Source organism: Ornithodoros turicata, chromosome 1 (genome assembly GCF_037126465.1).
Source record: "Ornithodoros turicata isolate Travis chromosome 1, ASM3712646v1, whole genome shotgun sequence".
Classification (NCBI taxonomy): domain Eukaryota; kingdom Metazoa; phylum Arthropoda; class Arachnida; order Ixodida; family Argasidae; genus Ornithodoros; species Ornithodoros turicata.
Genome location: NC_088201.1, coordinates 373,516 through 385,661, shown reverse-complemented (window position 1 = coordinate 385,661; position 12,146 = coordinate 373,516). Strand labels below are relative to the sequence as shown.

The 12,146-nt window shown below is 43.4% G+C and overlaps 1 protein-coding gene across 9 annotated transcripts in view; it reads left to right on the top strand.

Moving 5' to 3' along the window:
* LOC135377207 (pre-mRNA cleavage complex 2 protein Pcf11-like) overlaps positions 1–12,146 on the top strand; it is a 98,079-nt gene that overhangs the window by 39,235 nt on the left and 46,698 nt on the right. For all 9 annotated transcript variants that reach the window (XM_064609500.1, XM_064609495.1, XM_064609494.1 and 6 more), the window contains 2 exons: positions 8,608–8,788; positions 11,088–11,271. In XM_064609500.1, coding sequence (XP_064465570.1) covers positions 8,608–8,788; positions 11,088–11,271 — 365 coding nt within the window. The remainder of the gene's footprint in view (positions 1–8,607; positions 8,789–11,087; positions 11,272–12,146) is intronic.

Genomic DNA, 12,146 nt, shown 5'->3' with positions numbered 1-12,146 from the left:
CACTTCCATGCAGTGGTTATTCGTGGGTTATGCAGGGCTTTAATGCAGTCATGTTCACTCCAAGCTGTTAACTTAATTGAAAATTTGCTTAGCATTATGTTGAAAAATAGAATTTAACGCGTGCGTAATATGCAGTTTCACTTTAATCTCTCTCTCGTACATAGTGGTGTTTCTATGATTGAGCAAATATGTCCACAAAACAACCTTGCTTTTTCTGTGTATTAATATGGTAGTTCGCAATGTTATGAATACAGGGTGTCCCAGAAAACGTGTCATTGAATTAGAATAAAATAACTACGCCACCTAGAATCATGCTGTCAACGGAATTTGTTTTTACTAGGTTTTTGCCACCTCCTGATGTGAATGTCATCTAACTTGAGTTTTATTATGTCAATTTTTACGAATTTAACTCGAAAATTTGCCAAGTAGAGTTTACCCCACTAATGTGAAGTGCGTGCTGAATTTACTCAAGTTCATGATAATTGACAGTGATATTCACAAGCTATGCCATGGGAAAAAATAGCCCAACATCATGCTTTTCATGGCACTCAGAGCATAGCGCTGGACGAGTTCTTACGCGTCTTCGTTGTCAGCCTGACAAAAGGAGGTTGCTAAACTCCGTCCACACAGTGATATCGTAGAACGTGAAGAAAAACAATGTACAAGTTTCCGGCGATGCAGAATCAAAAATAACGAAGACGGTTAAGAGCATCGACTGTTTACTATATACATTAAAAACAAGACTTTCGTGCAATAGGCCGCACTTCTTCAGGTCCTCAAACCTTTCACTAACAGGTCCTCAAACCTGAAGAAGTGCAGCCTACTGCACGAAAGTCTTGTTTTTAGTGTATGTAGTAAACAGTCTTTGTTATTTTTGATTCACACAGTGATAGTAAAAAGAGATAAAACAGGCATGGCTTATTGCATCCTGCTTCTGCTGGAACCATGCTCCCCTCTCCCAATTTTAAGAACTGTGACTTTTTCAACTATCAGTCTGTGGGCTGGGTTAAGCAACCTCTTTTCGTCGGACTGCACGAAGGCGCGCAAAATGTTGTCGAGCGCTATTCTCCGAGGGCTCCGGAAAGCATGATGTTGGGCTATTTTTTCCGATGGGATAGCTCCTCAATGTCCCTGGGATTTATCACGAACTTGAGTAAAAATTCGACAAGCGGTTCACATTGGTGGGGTAAAAAAGCGACTTGTACTTGGGAAATTTTCGAGTTCAGTTCGTAATAATTAGCATAATAAAACTTAGGTTAGACAACATTCACATCAAGAGGTGGCAAAAACAGAGCAAAAACAAATGTCGTTGATCACGTGATTCTAGGTGGCATAGTTTTTTTTATTATAATTCAGTGACACGTTTTCTGGGACAGCCTGTATAAGTATGTTACATGGTGTTCCTATTCTGTACTCATTTTTTGTCGGAAAGCTACGGGAGGTCATTGCAAAGTGTACATTCTTTGCCAAAGAGCATGTCACTAAAAGGTGCCTAACTAATTACATAAATTGATTAATCAACTTCTTCATACATTTTTTAACAAATGTGAGATTGCAGGTTGAAGGTGTTTAAAAATGCGGAAACGAGCACATAGTTTGTGATATCCATCATCAGATGTTGGGAGGGAGCTGATACTGAACTGGAAAGACCCCATTGTTACTTAGCGTTTTATCTGGCCAACAGGTAAGCGCCGACTACAGTAAGTGTCATTGCTTCATAGCACATGATCCTCAGACGTGGGTCATGTCCTACTGGGACATTAATAGAACATGGTTTCTGGGCTCGTTTGATTTGAACGTAATGAATGGATCTGTAGAACATGTCAGACACTTGGAGATCAAGCTTACCACTCTTTCGTTAACAAGATCAAGAAGAAGATTAAGACGCCTGATGGAAGTGTGTGTGTCATTTTACCGAATAGCGTGGAAGGTTTTGATGTGTGCAATTTGTTTCCCAGAAAAAACTCATTGTCGCAGTGCAGAAAAGGAGCCTCATTTTGGGTAGGCATAGACAGTGGGTCCCGGCGAGACGTAGGTGTTCCACGATGTCAACAACACCTGTGGAGGCAGCAGTGCAAGTCAGAAAGTGCACATGCAAAGGAAAAGTAGCCTAAGCTCTATGGCTGCACGTGAAGAATATGTTTATGAGCTGATCGTGCTATCCCAGAATGGCGTTTCATCCTAGTTAAGACTCATTGTCGCAGTGCAGAAAAGGAGCCTTAGCTTGGGTAGGCATAGACAGTGGGTCCCGGCGAGACGTGGGTGTTCCACGATGTCAACAACACCAGTGGAGGCAGCAGTGCAAGTCAGAAAGTGCACATGCAAAGGAAAAGTAGCCTAAGCTCTATGGCTGCACGTGAAGGATATGTTTATGAGCTGATCGTGCTATCCCAGAATGACGTTTCATCCTAGTTGGGACTCATTGTCGCAGTGCAGAATAGGAGCCTCAGCTTGGGTAACCATAGACAGTGGGTCCCGGCGAGACGTAGGTGTTCCACGATGTCAACAACACCTGTGGAGGCAGCAGTGCAAGTCAGAAAGTGCACATGAAAAGGAAAAGTAGCCTAACCTCTATGGCTGCACGTGACGAATATGTTTATGAGCTGATCGTGCTATCCCAGAATGGCATTTCATCCTAGTTAAGACTCATTGTCGCAGTGCAGAAAAGGAGCCTCAGCTTGGGTAGGCATAGACAGTGGGTCCCGGCGAGACGTAGGTGTTCCACGATGTCAACAACACCTGTGGAGGCAGCAGTGCAAGTCAGAAAGTGCACATGCAAAGGAAAAGTAGCCTAAGCTCTATGGCTGCACGTGAAGAATATGTTTATGAGCTGATCGTGCTATCCCAGAATGACGTTTCATCCTAGTTGGGACTCATTGTCGCAGTGCAGAAAAGGAGCCTCAGCTTGGGTAGGCATAGACAGTGGGTCCCGGCGAGACGTAGGTGTTCCACGATGTCAACAACACCTGTGGAGGCAGCAGTGCAAGTCAGAAAGTTCACATGCAAAGGAAAAGTAGCCTAAGCTCTATGGCTGCACGTGAAGAATATGTTTATGAGCTGATCGTGCTATCCCAGAATGGCGTTTCATCCTAGTTAAGACTCATTGTCGCAGTGCAGAAAAGGAGCCTTAGCTTGGGTAGGCATAGACAGTGGGTCCCGGCGAGACGTGGGTGTTCCACGATGTCAACAACACCAGTGGAGGCAGCAGTGCAAGTCAGAAAGTGCACATGCAAAGGAAAAGTAGCCTAAGCTCTATGGCTGCACGTGAAGGATATGTTTATGAGCTGATCGTGCTATCCCAGAATGACGTTTCATCCTAGTTGGGACTCATTGTCGCAGTGCAGAATAGGAGCCTCAGCTTGGGTAACCATAGACAGTGGGTCCCGGCGAGACGTAGGTGTTCCACGATGTCAACAACACCTGTGGAGGCAGCAGTGCAAGTCAGAAAGTGCACATGAAAAGGAAAAGTAGCCTAACCTCTATGGCTGCACGTGACGAATATGTTTATGAGCTGATCGTGCTATCCCAGAATGGCATTTCATCCTAGTTAAGACTCATTGTCGCAGTGCAGAAAAGGAGCCTCAGCTTGGGTAGGCATAGACAGTGGGTCCCGGCGAGACGTAGGTGTTCCACGATGTCAACAACACCTGTGGAGGCAGCAGTGCAAGTCAGAAAGTGCACATGCAAAGGAAAAGTAGCCTAAGCTCTATGGCTGCACGTGAAGGATATGTTTATGAGCTGATCGTGCTATCCCAGAATGACGTTTCATCCAAGTTGGGACTCATTGTCGCAGTGCAGAAAAGGAGCCTCAGCTTGGGTAGGCATAGACAGTAGGTCCCGGCGAGACGTAGGTGTTCCACGATGTCAACAACACCTGTGGAGGCAGCAGTGCAAGTCAGAAAGTGCACATGCAAAGGAAAAGTAGCCTAAGCTCTATGGCTGCACGTGAAGGATATGTTTATGAGCTGATCGTGCTATCCCAGAATGACGTTTCATCCAAGTTGGGACTCATTGTCGCAGTGCAGAAAAGGAGCCTCAGCTTGGGTAGGCATAGACAGTAGGTCCCGGCGAGACGTAGGTGTTCCACGATGTCAACAACACCTGTGGAGGCAGCAGTGCAAGTCAGAAAGTTCACATGCAAAGGAAAAGTAGCCTAAGCTCTATGGCTGCACGTGAAGAATATGTTTATGAGCTGATCGTGCTATCCCAGAATGGCGTTTCATCCTAGTTAAGACTCATTGTCGCAGTGCAGAAAAGGAGCCTTAGCTTGGGTAGGCATAGACAGTGGGTCCCGGCGAGACGTGGGTGTTCCACGATGTCAACAACACCAGTGGAGGCAGCAGTGCAAGTCAGAAAGTGCACATGCAAAGGAAAAGTAGCCTAAGCTCTATGGCTGCACGTGAAGGATATGTTTATGAGCTGATCGTGCTATCCCAGAATGACGTTTCATCCAAGTTGGGACTCATTGTCGCAGTGCAGAAAAGGAACCTCAGCTTGGGTAGGCATAGACAGTAGGTCCCGGCGAGACGTAGGTGTTCCACGATGTCAACAACACCTGTGGAGGCAGCAGTGCAAGTCAGAAAGTGCACATGCAAAGGAAAAGTAGCCTAAGCTCTATGGCTGCACGTGAAGAATATGTTTATGAGCTGATCGTGCTATCCCAGAATGACGTTTCATCCTAGTTGGGACTCATTGTCGCAGTGCAGAATAGGAGCCTCAGCTTGGGTAACCATAGACAGTGGGTCCCGGCGAGACGTAGGTGTTCCACGATGTCAACAACACCTGTGGAGGCAGCAGTGCAAGTCAGAAAGTGCACATGAAAAGGAAAAGTAGCCTAACCTCTATGGCTGCACGTGACGAATATGTTTATGAGCTGATCGTGCTATCCCAGAATGGCATTTCATCCTAGTTAAGACTCATTGTCGCAGTGCAGAAAAGGAGCCTCAGCTTGGGTAGGCATAGACAGTGGGTCCCGGCGAGACGTAGGTGTTCCACGATGTCAACAACACCTGTGGAGGCAGCAGTGCAAGTCAGAAAGTGCACATGCAAAGGAAAAGTAGCCTAAGCTCTATGGCTGCACGTGAAGGATATGTTTATGAGCTGATCGTGCTATCCCAGAATGACGTTTCATCCAAGTTGGGACTCATTGTCGCAGTGCAGAAAAGGAGCCTCAGCTTGGGTAGGCATAGACAGTAGGTCCCGGCGAGACGTAGGTGTTCCACGATGTCAACAACACCTGTGGAGGCAGCAGTGCAAGTCAGAAAGTGCACATGCAAAGGAAAAGTAGCCTAAGCTCTATGGCTGCACGTGAAGAATATGTTTATGAGCTGATCGTGCTATCCCAGAATGACGTTTCATCCTAGTTGGGACTCATTGTCGCAGTGCAGAAAAGGAGCCTCAGCTTGGGTTGGCATAGACAGTGGGTCCCGGCGAGACGTAGGTGTTCCACGATGTCAACAACACCTGTGGAGGCAGCAGTGCAAGTCAGAAAGTGCACACGCAAAGGAAAAGTAGCTTAAGCTCTATGGCTGCACGTGAAGAATATGTTTATGAGCTGATCGTGCTATCCCAGAATGACGTTTCATCCTAGTTCGGACTCATTGTCGCAGTGCAAAAAAGGAGCCTCAGCTTGGGTAGGCATAGACAGTGGGTCCCGGCGAGACGTAGGTGTTCCACGATGTCAACAACACCTGTGGAGGCAGCAATGCAAGTCAGAAAGTGCACATGCAAAGGAAAAGTAGCCTAAGCTCTATGGCTGCACGTGAAGAATATGTTTATGAGCTGATCGTGCTATCCCAGAATGACGTTTCATCCTAGTTCGGACTCATTGTCGCAGTGCAAAAAAGGAGCCTCAGCTTGGGTAGGCATAGACAGTGGGTCCCGGCGAGACGTAGGTGTTCCACGATGTCAACAACACCTGTGGAGGCAGCAGTGCAAGCCAGAAAGTGCACATACAAAGGAAAAGTAGCCTAAGCTCTATGGCTGCACGTGAAGAATATGTTTATGAGCTGATCGTGCTATCCCAGAATGGCATTTCATCCTAGTTCGGACTCATTGTCGCAGTGCAAAAAAGGAGCCTCAGCTTGGGTAGGCATAGACAGTGGGTCCCGGCGAGACGTAGGTGTTCCACGATGTCAACAACACCTGTGGAGGCAGCAATGCAAGTCAGAAAGTGCACATGCAAAGGAAAAGTAGCCTAAGCTCTATGGCTGCACGTGAAGAATATGTTTATGAGCTGATCGTGCTATCCCAGAATGACGTTTCATCCTAGTTCGGACTCATTGTCGCAGTGCAAAAAAGGAGCCTCAGCTTGGGTAGGCATAGACAGTGGGTCCCGGCGAGACGTAGGTGTTCCACGATGTCAACAACACCTGTGGAGGCAGCAGTGCAAGCCAGAAAGTGCACATACAAAGGAAAAGTAGCCTAAGCTCTATGGCTGCACGTGAAGAATACGTTTATGAGCTGATCGTGCTATCCCAGCTGCAGACTGACTTTTTGTCCTAGTTGGGACTCACTGTCGCAGTGCAGAAAAGGAACCTCAGCTTGGGTAGGCATAGACAGTGGGTCCCGGCGAGACGTAGGTGTTCCACGGTGTCAGCAACACCTGTGGAGGCAGCAGTGCAAGCCAGAAAGTGCACATACAAAGGAAAAGTAGCCTAAGCTCTATGGCTGCACGTGAAGAATACGTTTATGAGCTGATCGTGCTATCCCAGCTGCAGACTGACTTTTTGTCCTAGTTAGGACTCATTGTCGCAGCGCAGGAAAGGAACCTCAGCTTGGGTGGGGATTTGGGAGACAGGAAGGCTGAGAAAAAGATTGGGCATTCATGTCTGGTAACCTTAGTGGACAATGTGCTGGCATGAAGGGTCTGTAGAAGCGTGACTACAAATAGGTGTTCACTTTGTGTTCCTCGATCCTCCTCCTCTGAGCATCTTTGTGTTTGTTTCAAGTTGGTAGTATCTTGAAAGGCTTTTCAAGGTTGAGTATTTTCTATTCTACGCACACAACCAACTTGAATGTCGCTCTCGGAAGGTCATCAAGTTGTACCTTGCCGTCATATGTCAGACCTGTTGTTTTTGTGGTATATTGTGTACACAGAGTGATTTCATCAAACACCCTAGTTTTGTGTCACAAAGTGCTCTGGTGTAATTATTTGTTTCCCTAATATTTTTTAGATGTAGTAGCTCTTGACTGATTTTTAGAAAACTTAGTTGGACTTCCATGAGTGTTTTCATATGTGTTTCATGTACTATATGGGACTGCTTGATGGCTTCTAAACCTCTCAGTTCCACATGAGAAATTGTGTAAATGTATGTTTCCGCCGGCCTCAGTAGAGCCCAGGTGGCAAGGTACAAGCTACTTAGATTCGCCACTTTTAGGGCCTCACACTCAGGTGGACAGAATTAATCCACAGACTGTGGCGTCACTCATAGTTGGCTCGCCATGTAAAAATATTTTATTTCCACTGTAAAGTCATCCAATCTCACATTTTCATCAAGTTGATTAATGAATTGTAGGTAATTAGTAATGTTACTATTACTAATTAAATTACTACTCTCTTGCAAGGAAGGTCTGAAAAATGCTCCTCTCATAGCTTTTAAATGAAATATCTGTATTGCGTAAAACCAAAGGTATATTACATGAAAATTCTGATGACCATCAAGTACAAAATAAATTAGAGACAAACAACACAAGTGGGGAAAGCAACAAAATGATTTCAGCTATTTAAACAGGTTCAAGGTTAACTAGGAATACAAGTATCTGCTTTACAGTGGAGCAGGTCTTGTTAATTTTCTGAAGGCTCTGGAAAACACACAAATGTGGCATCACTATAGTAATGGTGTAGGCACATTAATCTGAGCAGCCTTCATAGCAGTGCCCATTTATGTTCTGTCATTGATAAATAAAAGTGTGGACAAATACAGTCAACCCACTATTTATGAACACCCTCGGTTTCCCGAAATATCGTTAATAAATCGAGGGTTTCATAAATGGAGAATTCCATTAAGTGAGTACTATTGAGCAAATGGAAGAGTATTTCTGAGTTGGGATTGTGTTTATAATGTAATATGTTGTGTAATTTCGCTTTGGACCATGCCTTGCGCTGTGTCAATCTTTGAAAGTAGAGATGTCAGCCATTCGCACTGGACTGGGATTTTTAGCCTCCATTTATTTATCTCCGGGTGAGATGAATTGAGGTCAGGAACACTTGGTCGCCCCCTTGTGTGACTCCGGAAAACCCGTTCGTTCTTCAGATTTCCACGAGTTAAGAACCGAGGGTGCAATACCTGGAAAAAGTGTTGTCCTCAGGTGTCATTCGTAAGACCACAGAATAATCTCTTTGAAGGTTCCTGTTGACCTCGAAACGATCAGTTCATAAATTGAAGGCAAAAATGCTCCTGGTTGGTTCCCAGAAATTCCATTCATTATTCGAGGGAATTCATAAATCCAAGGTTCATAAATGGAGGGTTGTCTGTATATACATGGTAGGATAAAACCTGATTCGATGAGACTGAACCATTTTCTTAGCTTAGAATTTGTACATTTCACCTGCGAGAATCCATCAGCTTGGCATGTGGGGCAAGTGTTTTGTGCATGTCAATGCAGCAGTGTGTGGAGCTCCCACTGTACTGGAGGTGAACGTAGAACAACTCTTTGCCAAGCTGGTGGCTGTGGGCATTCTCAAAGCAAATTCCAAGAAAGAAGAGAGTCTGCAAGAATGTGCTATGAAAGAGGAGCTTGAAAATATTCCACCACTGACCTTCCAGGACGTCACCATGCTCAAAACGTAAGTGGATCACAGTTCAGGACATCCTCATCACGGCACGTGCACAATGACTTATGTATAATGTCCAAAGGTTTTGAAAAGGTGATACATAATCGCTTGTTATCGTTTCTAAATGCACATTCGATTATTACAGATTCAAAATTCAGTTTCTGTGCGCTCAACAGAAATAGCTCTACTTAAGGAAAAGCAAATTATGTTGGATAACTTTGAAAATAAACATCTTACATTAGGAGCTTTCATTGACCTTTAAAAAGGCCTTCGACTCTATGGACCATAAAATTCTAGAATACAAATTATATCATTATAGCATTAGAGGTGTTGCACTTTCATTAATGATATCGTACTTAAAATACTGGTATCAGTGTGTCATAATAATTAATATAATGTCTAGCCATATGAAAATTGAATGTGAGGTACCGTGGGGGAGCATACTGGGGCCTCTCCTTTTTAATGTCTATATAAATGACATTGTAACTGAGTTCTGATGCAGAATTTATATACACAGACGATACTAGTATTCTCCTGTTGGGTACCGAAGGTGATGCCCTGGTAGCACAAGCCAATATATTTTTACGTAAAGTAAGTGTATGGGCAGAATTAAATTGTTTAAAGATAAATGTGAAATTTTGACCTCAGATGTTCAAATTGGAAACAACATCATTGAAGTGTGTACCGTGGTTAATACTCGTGGTGTGTATTTTACAGAATCGATGTTCTGGTCATATCATATCGAACAACTGAGACTGAAAATATCAAGTATTATTGGTGCATTACATAGGTGTACATAGTTACTCACTCCAGGAATCATTAGAATAATACACAGTGTGTCCCAGCTAACTTTTTTCAAGATAAAATCAATTTCATTATAGCATATGCTCAAGGGCACTCGTTAGGAGGGCACCAGCAAACTCCTAAGGCAATGTCCTAATTAACTTTCAATAATTAACTTTTTAATTATAAAAACTATGAAGTTGTCCCAATGAAAACATCCCTTCAGTACTGAGGCGGCGCTGTGCTCTTTCACCCTCTCACATTGTGGGTGAAGGGAAGACGCGTCTCTGGAGATGCGCAATGAACAAAAAAAAAAAGTTGTGTTCCTTCACGAACTTTTTGCGGACAATCTATCGAACGGATTTTTGTTCGGAAAACGGCAGCAATATCGGGACCGAAGGGACCAGATGTTCTCATTGGGACAACCTCGTAGCTTTTATAATTAAAAAGTTAATTATTGAAAGTGAATTAGGACATTGCCTTAGGAGTTTGCATATGCTATATTGCAATTGATTTCATCTCGAAAAAAGTGCTAGATATATATTTTTTAAATCTGTTTGCATTTAGCTGGGGCACCCTGTACAGTAACTCTTGAATACAATCATCACATCTGCATTAGGTTTGGGGCACAGGGAGTGGACAAGGCAGCCTATTCCTCACCCAAAAAAAAGTGCTTCCTATACTAGATGATGTTCCATTCCGCCACGCTACAGAAAGTCCTTTTGAATTATTAATATCTGGAAACTAATACAACTACAGGTTGTCTATAACATATTGCGCAGCAATTAGCATAAATAAAGTATTTTTGCCATTATTTAAGCTTTCCTGCTCACTGCACTATTACCCTCTTCGTCTTGGCCACGGCTGGGTTATTCCTCGACCCAATTAGTATGGCAAACAAATGTTGGAATTTACTATTCCTGTGCTTCTTAATTCGACTGAAGATGCAGGTATTGATGTTGTGTATAATACGAAGGGTGACATTGTCGATTACTTGTTGTGTTTTTGAGTCGGTTTAATTACGTTTTATTACCATTCGTTAGTGTAAGCTTTGTGTTTTTGAGTAGGTGTTTAATGTAAGTGTGCTTTGTGTTTTTGAGTCTTTTTTTACGTTTCTTACGTTTTATTATTATTTGCTAGTGTCAGTTGCATAGCGATTACATTAATGTGTTCACCAGTTGCTTTCTGCTGCCGCACTGCTGTATGGGAGGTGAACTTGGTCAAGTTGCACCCTGCGGCTTTTTGTTCACCTTCATTTTACGCTTTTGTCATCGTCATCATCATCATTATTATTAGATGTTTATATTCTTACGCGAATAATAGACAACTTTAGGTTTCAGATGTGTTAAATGGGTAGAGATGGTACCATTAAATATGACTACTTGAGGAAACGTGGAAAGTTAATACATGTTAACGTTCATATCCTTTAAAACTCTGCCTTAGAAGACAACATGCATTGTCAAAATTGCCATGACTTGATGAACAACCCCCCAGTACGGTCCATTTGGATGGTTTTGTCTCCCTGCAGCAAACATCCTGGTGTGATTAGCTCCCTGTACATTGGAGCACAGTGTGCCTCGTGTGGGCTACGCTTTACAAATGACAAGTCAAAAAAGTATAGCCAACACCTGGACTGGCACTTCCGTACCAACCGCAGATGCAAGGATGGCATTCGAAAGGCCTTCTCTCGCAAGTGGTTTTACGAAGTGGAGGTAATATCCCTTTTTCAACTGAGAGTTAGGGTGTACAAAATGTATTCAACTTCCCAAGTTACTTCTCTATGTAATGTGCATAATCAAATTAGATCTTGATGGTGCAAGTAATTTCTATTTGAATCTATCAAGTGTTGATACATGAAAATGATACCGCTCTATGATGAAAGAAGCAGTGCCTTGATGTGCTTCCTTAGGTTCAAAGCAGTACAGCAAAGAGTACAAAGCAGTAAGCACAATTTTCCAGTTGACCAGTGGCATAGTCATGCTAGGAAGTTTTCCCTGGGGTTTCAAGTTGCATACTAATCCCTCCTGCTGTCAACACGAAAGCCACAGTTGCGCTAACACTGAATAGCCATATTTGGTAGATCAATTGTAGCATTTAATTTAGCTACATAGTGCCCCCATCGCTATGATCAAGTCTCTGAATACACAGCCTAAGCATAATTTCTAGCATTCACAACAATTAGGGTCACGTTCATTCGGCACATATCATTAGAGAGGGACTTACCCCAAGTTACTTTGACAAAGGTAGCTAAAAAAGGAACAAATTCGTGAGTTGCTTGAAACAAGTTAACCTCGACACTAGTTTTGAATATCTCTTAATAATGAATTATGTATATGACAGCTGCTTCACTCTATTTGTCCAAATTTTCTTCAAACTACACTAATGACAAGAACAATACAGTCGACCCTCATTTATCCAGACTTGACTTATCCCTCACTATACTGACAAAAAACATGTGGACAGATATCATTTATCTGGGTTCCAGTTTCTCAGGTTCCAAGAACTGCTGAGGAGAATACCTGATAAGTGCCTTATTCACTTATCCAGGTGGGCCAGCACAAAGTGGGTTGAGTCAGAAACAGGGCTA